Consider the following 20,528-nt stretch of genomic DNA (forward strand, 5'->3'; position numbering starts at 1 on the left):
TAGCACACCTAGTGTATGACTCTCCTGTTCCAAAGCACTATTTCTTTCCTCCTGTGCCTGGAGATATGAATGTAGAAGTCTGGCCTTCCCTTTCCACTGCAGCCGCCTCCGCTCCAATCCAGCTCCCCGACCCCTGTGTACCTTTTCAATAGCAGGAAATGATCTGCGACTATATACGTGCCCATTGTCTGTCATCACAAGTCAACACAGGGGGTCCCACTTGGCTGCGTGGGGTGATGTTGTCGTCAGCCAGCCAGCCGGCAGCACGTCACGGTAGAGGGTTAGGGACAGTAAAGAATTCTGCCAGGTCTCTGGTTTCCTTATGGTCCTCTAAGGGCATATCTGAAGCATGGTCTTGTGCCAACAGTTCCCAACACAGCAGAAAAATCCCAATGGCAGTTATTTGATACATCTAAGACACAGACAATAGACAAATAACAAAGTTGCGAAAACTGCAAAATTGTATCAACCAGTTTACCCTCTAGACTTAATAAATCAGATCTTTGTTGGCGCTAATTCGACTGCTGTTTTTCCGTCTAGCCATATAGCCAAAAATGTGACACATACGTAGTAGCTTAAACCTAGACCTAGACTATCCTCTGAGGGTTAATACATTCCTGCTTGAGTATACGGTGGCCTACAAAACATTTTATACTGCTAGTATTTACTTTATATTATGTGTAAAGGAAATGTTCAGTTTTGTTGCCATTTACCGGCATATCAAATCCAACATTACATTTCATAAAGGTTCAGGTTCAGAGACAATGCAATTATGTTATGTTATAACAGTAGGCCTATGTAATGAAATCCTCACCACCATTTCAATAGACGTACATCCCAATACATTATATCAGATTTCATGTGCCAGAGATCAAATTGTATTTTCATTATGAAAGCGCCACAGAAGAACTAGTAAGTAAAGTTTTCAAATAATTATAGTGGAGTAAAAAAATATATACAATATTTTCCTCTAAGAGTGGAGTAGAAGTAAAACTACTGAAATTTGGATATAAGTAAGTAAGTATAGCCTTGCCGAGCCATGGGGCCCATAGAGCTGGAGCCTATCTCCTGTAAAGCAGGGAGGCACTGGGTCCCATTTTTAGAGTCTTTGGTATGACCCGGCCGGGGATTGAATCCCGACCTCCCATTCTCAGGGCGGACACTTTAACGACAAGGCCACTGAGCTGGTTGAAATTCGGAAATACTCCATTAAATTAGCTTGTAAACCTGCTATTATTAGCAAATGTACCCTCCAGAATAGGAGGGATCAAGTGGTTAACCATTCAAAAGGCATTGGAGAAAGGTGTCCTATTATGTGGCTGTCATCTCAGTTGATTTAAAAGGTAGGCCAATGGAGCAAGGACAGGGGTCTTACCGTCTTGGAGTAGGCTACTATTACTGCCTGCGTAGGAAGTTGTCACAGAAGTGTGTTTGTGAAAAAAACATTTTAAAACAGTTCTGTTGCAGGAGTGATTGCTTCTCTACACTGTTTTAGTATTGTTGGATGAATGGATTACCTTTTTATTCCCCATGCAAGTTTAGGTGTGCTGGTTCTCCGGTGCCCTCCAGTGGTGACGAGTGGCTCAGCTTTTGCTTTTGTTCCCCACAATATTTGAAACAAAAACTTTGGAAAAACCCCTAACCCATTCATTGCTGCCTTTGAGGCTGAATTTTGAAAAATATATAATAATTTAAAAGCTTTTTTTCTCTATCTTTTGTTTTGTTGTAGCCTGGTAGCTTTTTGATTGTTTCTGTTTGATATTAATATAGCTTATTTTAGTAGCAATGGTAAAACCTTTACCCTACTGCAGTCAAAGGTCAATACATTGACAAGAGCTTTTTTTCCACACTGACCAGACTGGTGGCAGGCTTTTTAGCCATGATGATTCTTGCTTAACGTGGCAGTTGTTGACTTGTTTTAATAAGCAGGTAGATTTAGGCCTGGGAGTCTGGGAGCAGCTTCTGACTCTCACAGACCTCTCACACTCTCTCTACACCCTACATGACACGTACCACTGTCCATTCTCCTTTGTTTTTCAGAGGGGGCCACCTTTACGTTTTCTAAGACATGCATTCCTAGCATCCTAGATTACTTCATGAAAGTGCTTAGTGACGCCTTTTCTTGATTGACTTTCCGATAGTTACATCCTGATTCCTGGTCCCCTTCAGAAGCACTCTTCCTCTTCCTCCAACCTACAGCCACAGAGCACTCCTTGGAGGATAGTCCGGATACCTGTTAGAAAGTGTTTGTGTGACCTGTGTGAGCTGCTGTAATGTGTGTGTGTCTGTCTGTCTGTCTGTCTGTCTGTCTGTGTGTGTGTGTGTGTGTGTGTGTGTGTGTGTGTGTGTGTGTGTGTGTGTGTGTGTGTGTGTGTGTGTGTGTGTGTGTGCGCGTGCATGCGCCAAATGTCCCCACAAGTGTAGTAGAATTTAGAAACGGAAATTGTGAGGAAAACTTTTGTGTTCCTCACAAGATAAGTAGTTGTTTTATGATTTTAAATTATATATATATATATATATATATATATATATATATATATATATATATATATATATATATATATATATATATATATATATATATATATATATATAATTTGGGGATATTCTTACAAACTATTCAGGCTGGGTTTAGGATTAGGCATTTATAGTATATATTTAGTGGTTGCAGTTGGGTTGGAAATGGCAAAAAGTAAAATGGTAAAATGGCATGATAACATCACCAACGTAAAACGTTGATGTCCTCTCAAGCATATAAATACAAACGTGAGTGTGTGTGTGCCCGCACGTGCGTGGGGTGTGAGCTACAGGAAAGACCTGTTGCTCATCGTGAACTCAGAGGAAGCGTTCCAACAACAGGACTAAACTGTGGAGGTAGCGGCAGTGTGTCCTGCATCCTGTTGTGTCTACTACATGCTCCAAATCTAGACGCTGTTTGTCAAATATAAAAGGGTTCCTCTCGCCGAGTCTGAATGCCTTGTTCAGTCCTTTGTTTTTTGCGTATTGTCTACATGAGTATGTGCACGTGTCTGTCTCTCCATATCTCATACTGTCAAACAAAGTATAAATCAGCAATTAATACTAAAAGTTAATACTTATTTTTCACACAGCACTGCTGCAATAGGTGTTTTCCCTGATTCCTCTTGATATAAGACAAGGGGGGAAATTTACTAATGCCGTTTTACCATATATCATTGCAGTTGGGAGGAAACGGCCTAACTACATTTTTGAGGTTTTCGATATATTTTTTCCACACTGTGCACAAATCAGTGCTATTGATTGAACACCCATTATGTCTGTGTTCAAAATATTGAACCAATGAAAAGTAGTGAAAAGCGCTTCAGACAAAACCTCTTAACTCTACTGGGCCCTCAAACTGTCTGCAAAAGCAGCCAACTCCACCACCTCTCCCACTCTCATGCAAATAATTGACAATAAAGTCACAATACCAACTTTGAAGAGGCAGTATTGTTTGTTTTAAAATATACGGTTTTCTTAATTTTCTGGTGGTTTCTTCCCGACGGCAGATATATTATATAATAATCAAACATTTCTTATTATTTAATTATTTATATTAGATTAGATTATATTTCACATATACAGTACCACTCTACAGATATGTTACATAATATACATTTGTAATAGATGGCAAATTATTGTGTTCCAGCATAAATTATGCTGGAACACAATAATTATGGTTGTAGATGGTTACATATAAGAGGTAGAAATAGAAACAAATTAATGAAATGTCCGGTCAGTGGAGATAAAAATAAATAAATAAAATAAATAATCATTGGATAATGGAAGAGATTCGGTGTATAAATAGCGAGTACAGTTGCAACTCAAGTCAGTTTGACAAAGTCTAGAGAGGGTTTTAGTCAAAAACCTTTTTTGATATGTATGCCCAAAACAGAGACGGCAGGTTGAAAGTGGTGAAACAATGATGTAGCCGCTATGCTTGGTGGTCTGTCAGTGCTCAATGTTTGGCAGTTTGGCACCAGTCATAAAGGAGTGTACTGTACTGTACATACATTTTTATATACTGTGTGAGCTTTGTATAGATGTGGAACAGAGTGCCTGTGTAAAGTGCAAGCTACCCCAGGCAGCCATTGTACACTTAAGGTCACCATGGTGTTGACAGCTTCTGTAATTACCAGCAGCTGAGATCAGAACCCTGCAGTATTGTGTGTGTGTGTGTGTGTGTGTGTGTGTGTGTGTGTGTGTTTTCACAATGCATCGCAAGCTTGTACAGACACAGACAGTGGTTCTCAAACTGGTGGGCTGCGACTGCGAGGGTATTGCAAGTGGCCCCCCAAAAATTGCCAAAACACACAGATGTTAAGTGGTCAGATGGGTGGGCCTGAACACTTTCCAAATTGTCAAGTGGGCACTGATCCAGAAACGTTGAGAACCACTGATCTAGCAAATCACGCACGCACGCACGCACACATGCACGCACGCACACACACACACACACACACACACACACACACACACACACACACACACACACACACACACACACACACACACACACAGGTCACAGAAATTGTAGAAATAATTATAAATATATAAATGTATTTGACAGCTATTGTTTTGAGTGGATGGGTGGATGTGTGCACAATTAAGGCATCCTGTGTTCCTTAATGTCCTTTCAACATGAACCAAGGTGAATGTGCAGATGTCTGTTGTTCCTCAAGTAATGTGGAACCCACACTGAGAAGAAAACAACGACAACGTTGATCTATTCAAGTGGTTTTACTACAGAGCATCGATAGCTTTGGCAACCTGGCCGAAGACCTCATCCGGTGGGAGCTCAGAGTCGATCTAAAGTGAGAAAGAAAGAGACATTCGTTAGGAAGTATTGGCAAGCTATTATATCATACTGTAGGTTCCAGGCAGAAACCAAAACTGTTACTTTTCAGGAAATGGAAAAAGGAACCTGTGCGCCATTGGATCCAGTGTAGCTTTAATTTAAACACTTACACAATGCTACAACTGTGTAATGTTCTAGTTCCAATTTTGTCCACTTATTTGTTTTTGTTTCATCGTTTCAAGTTTCACTTGTTTATCCTGTATGTGTATGAGTTCTCTCTCCTGATGGGATGAAATCGGTGTCCCAAACTGAAAATGTATTGTTTGGTTACTGAGCTGGAGAGACTCCTGTTACTTAACAAAATCCCTATAGTAATGATCACATGCCGTTCACATGGTCATGGACTAGGCGTGCAAAAGATAATCAAATGAATAGATTTGATCAGTTTTAAGAAATTGATTTTAATCAAATACTCAATAGAAAATATATCTGCAAACTCACAATGCACCACAACACACGGTAAGCTTGTAGATCCGCTATTTTTGGTATTTTTAGACTAATATACAGTATACACCATTGTATGACAAAGTATAAAATATCGCTCCTTGAATATCAGATCAATCGAAAAAAATAAGTAATAGAGTAATCGCTAAGGAGAGAATGGACAGTTACAGCGCAGGTCTACTCTACACACTCACCTTTCTGACAATGCCTCGGCTCTCGTAGAAGGCGATGACTGGCTCGGTGGCTTTGTAGTAAAGGTCCAGACGCTTCTTGATGGTTTCCTCGTTGTCGTCAGCGCGGCCGCTGGTCTCACCGCGTTTCATCAGCCTCTTGACCATGGTCTCGCCTTTAGCGTCAATGTACAGCAGTAGGCAGGGTTTGCCAATCTGCGGCAGAAAGACAATTTTCATTTGAAATTGTTTTATTGCTGCAGCCCTGATGAAGACCGTATAGGTCGAAACATGTCGGTTCAATAAAGTTTTCCTCCTTTTAGTGTGCCCGGATCTCCGTTTTTTTCTATAGATGTGTTATCCCGATTGATCCCAGGAGCACCTTTTTACTCTTTTTATACTTTGTATACCTGCACACCTCCTGAGCACCTGGTTGCTTCCTTGCCTCTGCCTTGTTTTATTGCTGTTCTTAGCTTTTTTTGGTTTTTGGTGTATGACTTGTGAAATGCTTGATATTTTTTGGGGTGTGTAATACATTGAGAATGCTTTTCTTATCGTTAGTGTATATTAATATTGTCTTAGGAACCCCGGAAGACTATAGCTGCTGTTCAGGCGGAAGCTAATTGGGATCCATAAACAAATCATAAACAATAAACAATTAATGTTTCATTCGTTTTGAAAGGCGGAGGGCATTCATTGCCATGTACTGTATATGTATTAGTCAAATTATTGTGACAGGGAATGATAGAATGTGCCGCATGTAGGCAAACATTCAATTGTGAAAAACAAGGAGTATTATTTAATTTTTTCATTTAGTTTTATGTTTTCACCATATTACACAAGACAAAAGGTTGAATAAAAACTGATAAATAGCCATACTCCACTGAGGCAGAATCTATGAGACTCTCTTGTGCATAAATGTATAAAGGTTAGGTTATATTTGTTTATTCAAAAAGTTTGATGTGTATTATACCAAGAATAATAATAAAGTGGTGCCAAGCTGAACAACCTCCCCCGCTTCAAACACAAACAGCTGTCCAGCTCTTCTGGGCATGTCAAAGGTCATGTTGTCAAATGAAAGATGATATGCGACTTCCAAACTTCAATCTTTGTCTTTCTTTTTTTGTGCAGAATCAGATTGTCAATTTAGAGGGACAGGAAACCGCAGGCAGAGAGAGAGAGAGAGAGAGAGAGAGAGAGAGAGAGAGAGAGAGAGAGAGAGAGATTCAAACAGTGCTGGCTTAATAAAAGTACCGTTCTTTAAATTGCTGCAGCACTGGGCGACAACCTTGGGGGGGCACCAAATAGCAGGGCAAAAGTGAAAGAAGACTACTATGCTGAAAGGCCTGCTAAATATTGAAATAATGGATGCTGAAGAAGGCACCAGTAAATTGGTAGCACCCAACACGAATAGCTGAGATATTTGCCAATGATATAGCGACTTCTAAATTCAATGAATTTAGATGTCGCCATTTCAGAACCAATACAAAAGATTAGCCCATGCAGTCGTTCATATATTGGGTGGTATTGGTTTGTTACCGCTGGTTTTCTCTGCTATTCCTATCTCTGAAACCTATGTTGAATTTAGATGTGCCCAGCAGGTGAAGTAGGCAGAGATCTATCATCATCTGGCTCAGGCGACATGAGAATATGGGAAGGATTATTATAATAAATAACTTTTTGTTTTTGTAGAAATCCAGAATAAAGAGAATAAGAAAGAGTGAATTGGACTGTTTTTTTTCTAAACCAAAGATATGGATATAATAGGATTGAATCTTTTTGTGACTCATGACTTTGATCCAATTATGCCCAATGCCCCTCCCCATTGGGCCAGGGTGTTCTGTTTCCTACCTTCTTCTCGAACTCCTCGCCTTGCACCACCTCACGTGGGTAGCCATCGATGAGGTAGCCCTTGGACGTGTCGGCCTTGGCAATCATGGCTTCCTTGATCATGTCCAAGACTGTGTCCTAAAAGCAGAGCCACATTATTCCACATAACGTAACCACTTGCAATCTGCTGTCCCTATTTTGCGCATGTCTTCATGGGCAAAGGAAAAAAAAGAATATCCAAAACATTTCAAATTATTTTATTTAAAAAAATGGCAAATCTACAAGCTCACTATGCATCACATGTGCGACTTGTAGATTGGCCGATTTCATGCAGCACTGTTGTATAAAATGAGGCTTACTGTATGTGGTTAAGAAAAGTTTTGAAACATGCACATACTAAACACGTATTCATTACAGTGTCATTTGCAGCTGTTTTCCTGTAGAACATGATAAACAAGGAAAGCCTGGTGAGCTTTTCTAAGATGGTGAATTCCGTACTACCCCCCCCCCCCCCGCCCCCAGGGTAGTGGTGTGATCCTTGCTACTTATCTGTGTTCATTGTAGGAATTATGTGTGTGCACAGGTTTAGAATGTAATATTTAACACAGATTGCTGTCACATGTTCCAATGTTTTTACCAGAGGTACGAGCTCTCCCTTCTGCATGATGGCCTGGAGATTCTTGCCTCTCTCCGAGCCAGAAGACACCTCCAAACGCAGCAGATCCCCAGAGGACAGGTGGGTGTAGCCATACTTGGCCACCACCTTCTCACACTGGGTGCCCTTCCCAGAGCCAGGTCCACCTGAAACGGACAAAGGGATTCTTTAATGTTCTTTATCAATGAAGGCTATAGTTCTAATCAACCTGCTATGGGGGTCGGACTCGGTTCTGATGGGAATCGCCTACAAAGTAAGAGATGGGTATAGAGTAGCAAGTATTGATGCTTTAAATTAAAATGTAATCGTTCCAATAAGAGTAAGAGTAAGAAAGTATTTAGTGAAAAGACTACTCTTTCTGAGTTGTGTGGTCTGATTTAATGGTTGATTTAAATGGTTTAAATAATATGAAACTTAAATTTCTTAAAAAAAAAACTTTTGTAGTAGTGTTCTTTCTTCAAATATACATGAGTAAAAGTGAAGTGTGCTGCATTAAAACAACTCAACTCGTACAGTACAATTCATTCAAAATGAATTTAATACAGTAACAAATTACTGCCACCTCTGCCCAACCTTTTAGCTTTGTTTTATTTAGTTTTGTTTAGTTTACTTCGAAAGATTGTCCCAAGTACTTCTACTTCTCCAAAGTAGGAGATTCCGCTGACATCGTCCCCCAAGTTCAAGTCACTTAAGGGTATGAATGCATTCTACTACGCAGCCACCCACGACGCAGTGGTATGCACCCAACAGCCCTGAAAGTTTTAACTTCCCCATTAAAGTTAAAAGTTTAAAGTGTCATCCATTTGCCAATGTGTTTTTAACCCACTGTACGTACCCTTAAAAGTCATCAATACAGTATTCAATCAATCTAAGATGGTTGATTTTTCAATGAGGCTGACTATCCCAAACCTCTTGAAAATATGACTGATAGGTGTACAGCAAAATATACGAATATATGTGTATATTATATAGAGACTAGTAGCATGGGGATACAATAATGCAGGGTTACAATAAAAAGAAAATCACTGTTTAACAATTAAACCATATAAATGAAATAGAAAACATCATGCCAGGCTACTTCAGAAAAGCCACAGACTCGTATCAATTGAGATACAATGAATATTTAGATTAACCATTCTGCTGATCATGTATACTGGTATGATCTATCATACATGAATCATATTAAGATTCATGGAGAATTGTGGTCCAAATGGCTTTGCATAGATTGTCAGCTGTGAAATGTAAGCAAGCTTAAAACTGTGTTTCACTATTTATTGTGAAAAAGCTAAATACTCACCTACAACAAAGATGATCTTCGCGTTCTTGAGTTTGTCTGAAATGAACAGAGAATTCAGGAATTATAATAATACAGTTCCAAGTCAACATTAGCTATTGCTTGAAAAACAGATCGGGTATAGTGAATGCCTAGTTTTGTGTCCAAATATTTCGACTACAGACCATGTTGAGAGTTGGAGTGAACATATGTATCTGCTGCTAAGCAAATGGATATGTCTGTAGTAGAGCATCCATTTCCCATGCTTTTATGTCACAGACTAAGGACACAGACTGCACTATTGCATGTTTGTCCTGCAATCACACAAACATAGTATTACTATGGCAACCGTTGCCAGCCCTATTGTTATGTTGCTAGATAAATAACATCACATTGTCTTATAAATATTCAGCTATTGAGCAAAAGTGCATTTGTGACATGAACATCTTATTGATACTTTGCAAGTGACCTTAATTAATACTCAATAATAAAGTTGTGGATAAACATCAATGGTCTTCTGAAAATTTACCAATAGAGGGCAGTATACGGCAGTGTGATGGTGTGCAGAAAAGACTTGAAACATGCACAATGTTATACCATACCTGCCATTCTGATGTCTTATTCTTTTCAACTGAGGGTAAGATGAGACAAGGAGAGAAAAAAAAGTCAATCAACAGCACCACATATTTTCATGGGGGCAAACCATTATAGTAACTGGGTATTACCGGTGGGTGCACACTAATCATGGACTTATTTCTACCCTAAGCTAAATTGGTTGCATCTGTTGCTATACAAATGTATTGCACTTTTTTGTATCATGATAACAAACCAATCATTCACAAGACTAAAATAATCCGCTTTCAACAATTATTAACTCTTATTATTAGGGGGGTTCATGTGACACTAGGAGTTATTGGATTATTAATTTATTATTCTTATTAAGGGCTGTTCTCGCCTACTCGGCATGCTTTCTGCATGTCTATACAGTGTTCAAACTAATATCAACACTGGAACAAATTGCAATATAATTCATTGTAAAGCGTTGTCACATGCTACAAATCTATCTAGCTCACGCAAGCTCACGCGAGATTGTAGATCAGCTATTTTCGGCACCCAATGAAGTAAAGCTCAAGCTTTAACTTTGAAAAACAACAAAGTTACCATACATATTACTTCATTAAAAAGCTATTCTGATTTAGCTATTGCTTATTAATTGAGGAGGTTGATTGTGCCATAATTCCTATAAATCCCATATGCATGTATTGGTTGGGTAAACTTAAATGACAAAATCTTTGATGTGTGGATATTTTTGATTAATTGTGGTATGTTTCATGGGATTTCGAGGTGTTTAATAATATGTTCTTCTCATCTCAGGCTTCTCTCTGCCTTTGGTTTCCCGGCACTCTCAGAAATACTGCATAAAAATGGCCAAAACAGAATTATGCTATAATTAACTGCTGGGCACCTGAATGAAACTATAGGTTGGCACTGATAGTAATATCTACGTATATATCCGTATAAGAGGAGTTGCCTGTTGGCTCTGCAGCTACTCTGATTTGGCACATGTACTGTAGAGTGAGGGCAGGATGCCAAGAGTATCAGTTTGAATGGCATGTGTAAACAGATACCCAGGCTCCAGCAGTTGTGTGCACGCATCAGCTGACTGCAGTTCAAATGAAGTGTGACAGCCTGAGAGAATGCTTCTTTAATCACATATTTGACAGGCAAATATGTGTATATAATTTAACTTTAAGGGTGTGTAAGTGATATTGCTTTGTTAAAATAAGCATTAAATAGCTATTTTCCGAGAGCCATCATAGCTATAGACAGTGTTTTCTTTTTCATTTTTTCAGTAACAGATGCCAGTATATTACTCTGGTTATGCCGGACTACAATTGTTATCCAATCAGGAGAGGAACTCATACAGGATACAAGATAAACAAGTGAAACTGGAAATGATAAAACAAACCACTCAGCAATGACATGCATTGCCATTGAATCTACGAGATATTAGGTCGAATATAGCAGCTAACAAATAAGTCAAATTCTATAAGCAGTCCGTGGCGTGTATGCATTGATAATACACAACGTGCATGTACACAATCATGTAACCAGTCCAGGCTGCCATCTTGTCCTGACTTCTATGGAACAAGATTGTTGGTCAGAGAGAAAGTTACTTTCTCTGGTTACTTGACAACTGGTAACTGGTTACTTGACAAGCTCACACCTGCGGGGTGATGTGACCCTGTAGTTCGGCTATTTTGGACGTGTGAGATCATACGACGAAGTATAAATCAAGCTGTGGGTTGACATGTCCTAACATGATCTCCAGTGAGAAAGGGACATGTGGTTCATCACTTAAAAGAACATGAAGTCTGGCCACACAAACCATCTAAGACAGGGGTTTTCAACTGATTGTGAACAAGGGACCACCACCCTGACTTAGAATCAACCTGGGGAACCACCGTTGTGTTGGGTGGGTGGGAATATGGGCTACTTGCTACAGTATGCATCCCATGTGAAATACATCGCACTGTTTCTCAACCAATAATTTCCTAATAATAATTACTCAACCAGACAATCTGGTGCACTTCCCCCTCTTGAGATTCTATAAACTCTTTTTCCTTTTTCTATTGAATTTCTTGACCTACGTCTTGTCATTAAATGACTACATGGACGGTCATCATAGGTCACCAGGTCATTCAGTTCACATTTTCTCAACTAGTGGAAAGAAAAGGGAAAAAAATCCTACATTACTAAATGTATGGTCAGGGACCACATGCAATACCTTTACGAAAGTTTACGGACGACCAGTGATCCATGGTTCCACCTGTTGAAAACCCCTGGTCTAAGACTATAGCTATCTTTAACTAATAATTCTAGAGATTGCATCCTCAAAATGTGAGGACGAAATGTGTGGATGAAATGCGTCCTCAGATATTGCGCGCTATTGCGCAGCTGGAAGGTGTGTCATTCTCCACCGTAATTGGCTGAAAGGTGTATCATTCTGTGCTGTGATTGGCTGGAAAATCATTCACATGAATGGTGATACAGTAGTTGCTACAAGCAACGCATCAGCAAAGAAAAATGCAATGTATACGTGTACATGTAGCCCCCAGCCAAGAGCATCAACACTGATGTTGTTGAATGGTAAATGGTGCATTTATACAGCGCCTTTGATCTAACAGGCTTTACCATGTGCATTACTTTCACCCATTCACACACTGGAGGAAACCATGCAGGGCACCAACCTGCTCATTGGGAGCAGTTAAGGGGTTTAGTGTCTTGCTCAAGGGCACTTAGACACTAACATAGGGGGAGCTGGTCGAGAATTGAACTAGGAACCATCATCCCAACTTTCCAAGCGATCGCTGTATCTCCTGAGCATCCCAGTTATATATAGCTGTTTTAGTTGTGGTGTGGACTCTGCCATCAACTTACTTAATAAAACAATATATTTATATAGTTATAGAATAGACTAAAGAAAAGAGCCCTTTGAGTGTTTGGCCCCGTCCTTCCTTAACCCCAACAGCTATACAGCACAGCAGGGTCAAGTTTCTGCTAATGCTCAGATGTCAAACAAAACTAGCGTATTGAATTTGGGCAAGTGACTACATGCCTGTTTGTTCACTGGCACATATCTACAGTGCAAACACAATGGTGCACATACCTGTAGTGATAAAGGATATTCCATCCATTGAATAGAGGGAGTGTTAGAACGGTTTATAGCTCAACTATACATGAGGGATATGTGAATGGTATATGCAAAATCATTCAAATCATCCACAAGCTACTAATGTACCACTAATGTGCTTTAAGAGATCAATTGTTAAGAAGATTTGTGTTCCCAGACCCAGAGGCCCTGACCATGTGGTCATGAACTGTATAACGTCTGTAGGGGTGCAACAGTTAATCAAAATCAGGCCTGTCTGAACTGAGTGGTGCTGTACTGTACTGTACTGTACTGTACTGTACTGTACTGTACTGTACTGTACTGTACTGTACTGTACTGTACTGTACAAGCCCTCCTCCCTGGCCTCTGTGTGTGCGCGTGCGTGAGTGAGTGAGTGAGTGAGTGAGTGCGTGCGTTAGACAGCAGTCTAACAGTGACAACAGTGACACTTGGTGGTCAACAAACGCTGTCCGTGCTCGGATGGCCAGACAGTGACACAGCCAGGCAGGCAGGGACACACATAGCGGTCTATAAGATTGGTTAGCACCACTCAAAAATAATTTGAATTATTTCAATGAAATAATACTGGAAATGGCATATAAGTTCACAATGCATCACAATACAATTTGTTGTGAGATTAGGCTATAGCCTATAGCCTAAACTCACCTATAGCCTAAACTATAGAGCCTATAGCTATTTGTATTTTCCCTATGTTGTGTGACACCGTTGGGATAAAATAGGGATGGTTAATCAGATTAAATAGTTGATTATAAACAACAACAATTCTGTTCCATTTAAATGAATCCAAATGTGTCACGACTCACGATTACTGTTTGATTAATCAAAAAAGGAATCACTAAGGATTATCACAAAGAAACAATCGAAAGAGGCAGTTTATGCCAAAGTTGTAATTCCTTCCTACAGACTAAACTACTGCATCCTTCTCCTCGTGCCCTGTTCATTCACCACCAGCCATGTGGCATCATTTTGTTGCTTCTCAGGTGGCTGATTTATTTTGAAAGGGGCCGTTTGTTAACCACGTGGTCTTTGTAAATGTCACTAGGAGGACTGTGTCAGCACCGAGCCTCTTTGGGAATGCCACCCTGGCCAATTATAGCCACATTTACGGTCTTCTGCTTCCTTCATGACAAACATGTTCTGTCCCTTACGGGGTATACTGGCTGTGCACATGTAAGTTGGAGGCATTAAATAACAATCTGCATGTTTAATGTACATTATGAATGTGTCCTGTGTAGTTGTAGTAGTAGTAGTAGTAGTAAGTATGTATAATTATGTTTTACAACTGTGTGAATTACTAAAGGTTTTGAATTCCACAAAACATTTAAAAATGGTTTCTCTAGAGCACGCCAGAAACTAAGGCTTTCCTCATCCACCAAGCTATACATTACAGGAATCTGTCCGTCTCTTTATGCCCACATATGGAGATAACAGACGTCATTCCATATGACATCACTGCCCTGGCGATCGCCCACAAATGCCGTCCCAAATATGGAGTCCCACACGGTTCTTGTCCAGAATGGCCTCCAAGTACTCTGATAATGTGAACAGCACTGATGATGTTGGGGGTTTTAGTGCAAACAAATCTATTGGCTCACATGCTTTGAAACTATATTGAACCAAAATATTAATTATTACAAGTTTTGCATTGAAGTTCCCTATTATTCCCCCCTCTCCTACAGTATGTACACTTTTGACATTTAACATATTTCTCCTCCAAATTTGGTAATTATGCCAAATCCTGATTCCCCATGTATTCTAGTCCGTTGCCTTGTCACTGCTATACCCTGATGTATACTTGGTTGTGTGCCATGTTGCACACCATAACTAGCAGATCTAGAAGCTCAGAACACTTTGCAGCAGTGAGGGGACACGGCACCAGCGCAATATTATTCACGAATCACCCTTTACACCAACCTTTACACCAACCTGTAGGAGTTCCTAGTACAGCAGCCAATGGGCTATATGCACAGTTGCACACACACCATTTTGGAAAGAACTTGGGCCCCTTCACTACTTCCTTCACAGGAGTTACTGATGATGATGATACTAATGAAGGCTCTGTTCCATTCTGGTCAAACAGAGTCAGGGTGCTGCTATTGTGCATGTTGGCCAACTGGAAACACTACAGGCCATTTGGTTCCATTTGTACACTTCATAGTTATGGAGGTCCTTGAAATTAAAAAAAGTTTGAGAACCACTGCACACTAAATGGAACAGAGTCTAACTTAGTATCATTGTTAACACCTGTGATAGGGAACCGGCCTGAGTTATTGTGTGTGCATAAAGCCCTTTGTGCTTGTATGGTCGTCCAGCCGAGCCGGAGGATTCAGACCCCTAGTCTCTGCAGTGGAGGGCAGGAACTTTACCCCCTGTGCCACCCGAGCACCCTCTCCCATGTTATTACTCCTTTTAAATGTGCAGTCTAGCTATAAAAAGACTGTCAGTCTGCAGCTGTTCCCAGGATAACCTATCAACCATGCTCGAAAAGTGCTCTTGCACTCTGATGCCTATATGCCTCATCGCCCATGCACAAAACCACATATTTTAATTCACTGCCGCGTATGCCAGTATCTCACCGCTCATTAACTAGTAACTACCATAGAGCACTGCACCCAGTGCCTTTCGTGCCTTTGCCTACATTGTGTACTGTCTCTTTAAGGGAGAACAGGAGACCTCTTTGACGTCAGGAGAGTGAGGGATTGCTGTGTGTTAGAGAGAGATGCACTGTTTGGCAGGGAATGTATTATTATTGAATCAAATGTGTGGCAGTTCATAATGAGTGTTGAGTGTGTGCGTGCGTGCGTGTGTGTGGGCTCTGAGTTTAGAAAGGCTTGGAGAGGGCACAATCACACAATGCACCATCGACATGCATGAGTCAAAAGACAGAAGCAAACCTGTTTATGATTGCACACTGACATCTTAAAAAGCCACTGGAATTAAAAGTCACTCACATCCTTGGTGAAAATAATACTGGATGGTGCAAAGAAACGAACAGGAATGAGGTTTATGCTTGAACAGAAATCACTGAGAGTAAACATGATTATAATATCCTATTACATATGCATTTAAATTCAAATGCACTCACTGGGGCACTCACTCTGAATGGCATTATTCCTTCCTCAGATTCACTTACTCAACCTTACACTGCACAATGTTCAGAGAGTGTACACATTTTACCATGTAAGGGGACATTTGTACAATCTCATAGTTAATTCACGTGACATTACAGTGCTCAGGCTAATTCCAATTCACCTCTTCCAGTCTCTGTGGATGGCACTCTGAATCACATTCTTCCTTCCATAGCGACTTGCTCAAGCTTAGCCTGTGCCAGCATTTAAACACTGTTGGCAAAATGTCCATTCAGTGAAACAATGTCTACCAACCATTCCAAAACGGCTCCATCAACGCTTTGCATCAGACAAGCTGATCATCCGTCAGATGACAGATCGAGTGGATAGAGTGCAGCACGATCAGGTGAGTGGAATCTCAACGGATGAACAGGTGCCACTCACTTCACTACACTACATCCCGCCAGTCTCTCCACTCGCTGTCTCTCCTCTCACCCATCCTGTCAAACAGCCCTACCCACTTTCTCAAGCTCTCTCTCTCTCTATCTCTCCCCCAGATCTGCTTATTTGTCATTCCCAAATAGACCTTGCCGCTGCCATTTCCTGCCTGATCCTCCTCTATGGAGGCTTTGTCCTCTGTACTGACCTCTCTTACGCGTTGCGGCTCTAGATCCCAGCACAGGGGGGCTGTCGTTCCCTCTGGATCTCAGTGCGTCTGAGCAGTTACTGCTGCACATTGGCCCTCCCTCCCCCATCCGGAGCCTTTTTATAGCTCCGCTCAGCCTTGCTCAGCCTGCATTGCATTCTGGGTAGGGAAGGATCATGAGTAAAGAAATGAGGAGACTGGAGAGAGAGGGAGTGTGTGTGTGTGTGTGTGTGTGTGTGTGTGTGTGTGTGTGTGTGTGTGTGTGTGTGTGTGGGGGGGGGGGGGGGGGGGGGTAATGGAGAGGGTAAGGGGAGAGACAAAGGGTGGCATGGGGTAAGAAAAGGGGTTGGCTCTAGCAGTATGCCTAGCACCACATAGTGCTATAGTGCTAGATTGCTTGGTGTTCTTTGAGTGAATATAATTTAGGTCCCTCACGGTTTGCATTTCATCTTCAAGGAGTACTCTTCTGAGCGGTTATGTAGTTGATGAGTCTGTGTTTGCGTTTTTTTTTTTTTCCTAATGAGGAAGTCTGTAAAAGAGGGAAGGATGGGGTGTGTGTGAGGGGAGGCTTATCAGCAAATGGCAGATTGCAATGAATGTCAATAACTTTGTTATTGGGTATAAGATTAAATAAATGTGGACTGTGCAAAAATCCAGATACTGTATTAACCAGCCCACTTAAAGTCACTGGGGTCATAAAGCCATTTTATTTCCAGGCATTTACAAGGAATAGAAATGGAAATAAAATAAAGTTAATAGCCCATACAAGAAATGCATGATCTATTAAATACATGGGAACCTACTCGATAGTGTAGCCTAAGTATTAAGTTACAGGGTATTACAAATTCCATACTTTTCCAGACTCAAATTTCCAGAATTCTCTATTGATTCTTCAGACCATATTTGATGAAACATATCTTAATTACGTCACCATTAACAGCCAATTATAACCATGCATACCATACATACATACCACTTTCGGTCCAGTCGAGGTCTAATAACGGCGTTTACGACCTGTGGAAGGGCATTCCAGTGTCTTGCTCAGGGACATTTCAACACTATATACATAAAATGAGAAAATAGAAGATCAACACAACACAACACAGTTAGGCTTGTAGAGCTACTATCTTCAGAATTATTTTTATTTTATTTAAATTTCTGAAAAAGTTTTGGAAAGTGAATTTGATATGAAAAAGAAAATGTAGGCTACTTTTGTAATTTGAAAGGCACCTACTCCAATACTTTAACTGGAAACAAATTTGACTGAGCAACTTTCATTTGTAGTTGAGTAATGTTTCACCAGCAGTATCTATACTTTGACTAAGGTACTGGGGTTGAATACTTTGGTAGAATACCAATGTCCAGGGCCAGGACCCGTCACTGACCTGCTACAACGATATGTGCCCAGCAGAACCCTGAGGTCAGCTGCAGGGCCTATTGGTCATTCCTCGTATCAGGCTGGGCGGCAACAGCTGAATGGTTAGTGGGCCCGAATAGGAAGCCTATAGGCCCTATCTTGTCCGCCACCTTAGCTTTACCCCCAATTTTTTACTATTTTGAAAAACATTTAAAATGTGTTCAAATAGCTGAACTACGAGCTCACAACGTTAAAAACACTACTAGTACCGTTTAAGCAAGCATTTGTGGAATGTCTTTTTTGTTGTGCCATACAAATAAATGATACATACTTAATTACTCCAACACACTACACAGGTTGTTGAACAAGCGTAGAACTTGCCCTATAGCCTTGACAACTTGGCAGGCTTATGCAAAGGCTAAAATGTAATTTAGATTGCATACTATATAGACAGATGCCAGGTTCATTTGTATTACAGTTTAGACTGGTTCTTTGTTTACTATTTTTATACATTTGATGTATCTCATGTTTACCTTGATTACTGTAATGCTAAATGTCCTTGAGTCTATGGAAGAATGCGTTTATTTGTTTATTTATGTTGTATGCTTAATAAGATTTGCCCTTTTCTTTTTTCTTTTTGATTGAACAGATATTGTAAGGTTAAGAATTCACCCTATGGGACATTTTTTTCAGCCTAGCTGGTACCTGGCAGAATCTTAAAATACACCCTTCAAGGATTGAGAAAAGGCCGTTGGTAAGAAGAATCCACCATAAGTATTAGGAAAAATCACACCCGTGTGAACTGAGTAGTGCAAAGGTTGTGCTCTATTCTATTTTGTCTGGTGGGTTCAGGATATGTGTAATAAAGGGTTAAAGAAATTAGCCTAGCTGTTACCTGGCAGAATCTTAAAATACACACTTCAAGGAATAAGAATAACCAGGTGGCAAAAAAAAAAATCCACGTGGAACCGTGGACCCCTCTTTCCATCTAGACTGGTACACATAGGTGGATTATGAGACAATGGGCACCTGGGACATGAAACCCCAGGCTGATATTGCAGTTTGTTTTCCAGTTCAGGTTAGCACACTAAAAACATGGCAGACTAGAAAAACAGCACAGCTGCACCAAACAAATTGATGAATGTGTTAGATTTCTATAGGTGTGTCCAGAGAGCCAATTAAGGGCATGCCAATGTGCAAGCATGATAGACAGTAGGACACACCTACAATCTAACAGACATTATTATTTTTTAGTGGACTCCCTTACGGAGCTATGTGTGTGGGTGGGTGGCTGGGTGTGTCTGAGCACGAAAACATGCAGCATGGTTGTTTTTCACCACCTGTGCGCAACCTAACACACACACAAACACACACGCACATTATTTCGGATGTGCCAGTACAGTACAGTACAGTACAGTAGAGGGTACAGTAGAGAGACCCCCACACGGTAACACTGTCATTTATGAAACGTTTCGGACGCGGGGCGGGTTCGCCGGAATCGGGCCGGCACCCTGGGTGCATTCCTGTGGGTCTGATTTTTGATTAGCTGCAAGCTGTGTTGTTTACATCACTATAGCCTACTATAACAAATTACAAGGTCAGTGTGATGCAGCACGGCAGTGGAAAACAAACTACAAAATCAGCCTTGTGCTTCATTCCCCTTTAAAAATCTAAAATAATTAAAATCTTTGACTGTTACAAATGCACAGATGTGTGTGTGTGTGTAAGGAAATGAAAGGTACTATGTTTACCCAGGGTAACTGGACTAAGCTCAAGAACTAGTTTACCATTTCATGGTAGGGGTTCAATGCCTTGTCCAAGGGCACTTCAGAATCAGCTGTGGTAATTTTAACGTGCTGGTCCGGGGATACGAGCGTGCGTGCCATACCGTGAGTCCTACAGGTTGGGGCACCTCGCCAGCAGGGGCGGTAAACTCCTCAATCGGCTGACGATGCAAATATAACATGATAATAAAAAAATCTATGTTATTGTTCCTAATGTACACAATATGCACCTATGTGAAAATGTACAAGCTGTTAATAACTGTACCAATAATTTATAATAAAATACTGAAATAGTCCCCATCCGCTCCAATGCAAACCATTGTAATAAAAAAACTAAACTTATCTCATACCAACTACATGTTACTGTTCCTAATGTACACTCTGTGATTATGTCCAAGCAGTTTAACTGTAAGCCTACCAATAATTTATAATAAAATACTGAACTATTTGATTATCCCCATTCGCTCAGCTTAAATGCTATACATACACCAATGTTAAATTGCTGCTCTGGGGGCAGCTTTTGAATGCTGCTCTCAGGGCAGCTAAAATGCTATAGCCTACATACAAGATACAACCATGTTAATTTGCTGCTCTGAAGGCAGCTTTTTAATGCTGCTCTCAGGGCAGCTTAAATGCTATGATTATTACAACCATGTTAATAAATTGCTGCTCTGAACTTCTGAAGGCAGCTTTAGAATTCTGCTCTCGATCAGAGCAGCTGCAGCTGGGCC

At 40.5% G+C, this 20,528-nt stretch overlaps 1 protein-coding gene across 1 annotated transcript; it reads right to left on the reverse strand.

Annotated features, from left to right (window-relative positions):
* Positions 1-4,743: 4,743 nt before the first annotated feature.
* Positions 4,744-16,762, reverse strand: ak1 (adenylate kinase 1). The gene is made up of 7 exons (XM_080755727.1): positions 16,657-16,762; positions 9,851-9,879; positions 9,273-9,308; positions 7,958-8,121; positions 7,342-7,458; positions 5,515-5,706; positions 4,744-4,827 (listed from the first exon to the last, which is right to left on the reverse strand). The coding sequence occupies exons 2-7, from the start codon at positions 9,855-9,857 to the stop codon at positions 4,762-4,764; spliced, it is 582 nt and encodes a 193-aa protein (XP_080611853.1). The 5' UTR covers positions 9,858-9,879; positions 16,657-16,762; the 3' UTR covers positions 4,744-4,761.
* Between the last annotated feature and the right edge of the window lie 3,766 nt (positions 16,763-20,528).

This window comes from Protomyctophum bolini (genome assembly GCF_963924005.1).
Source record: "Protomyctophum bolini genome assembly, chromosome: 22".
Lineage (NCBI taxonomy): Eukaryota > Metazoa > Chordata > Actinopteri > Myctophiformes > Myctophidae > Protomyctophum > Protomyctophum bolini.

Bases quoted from the DNA above. Each gene is read 5' to 3' on its own strand.
- ak1 (XM_080755727.1), bottom strand. The intron at 8,122-9,272 runs GTGAGTATTTAG...TGTCCGTTTCAG, and splicing joins GAAGATCATCTTTGTTGTAG to GTGGACCTGGCTCTGGGAAG. The intron at 4,828-5,514 runs GTGAGTGTGTAG...TTCTCACTTTAG, and splicing joins GCCGAGGCATTGTCAGAAAG to ATCGACTCTGAGCTCCCACC.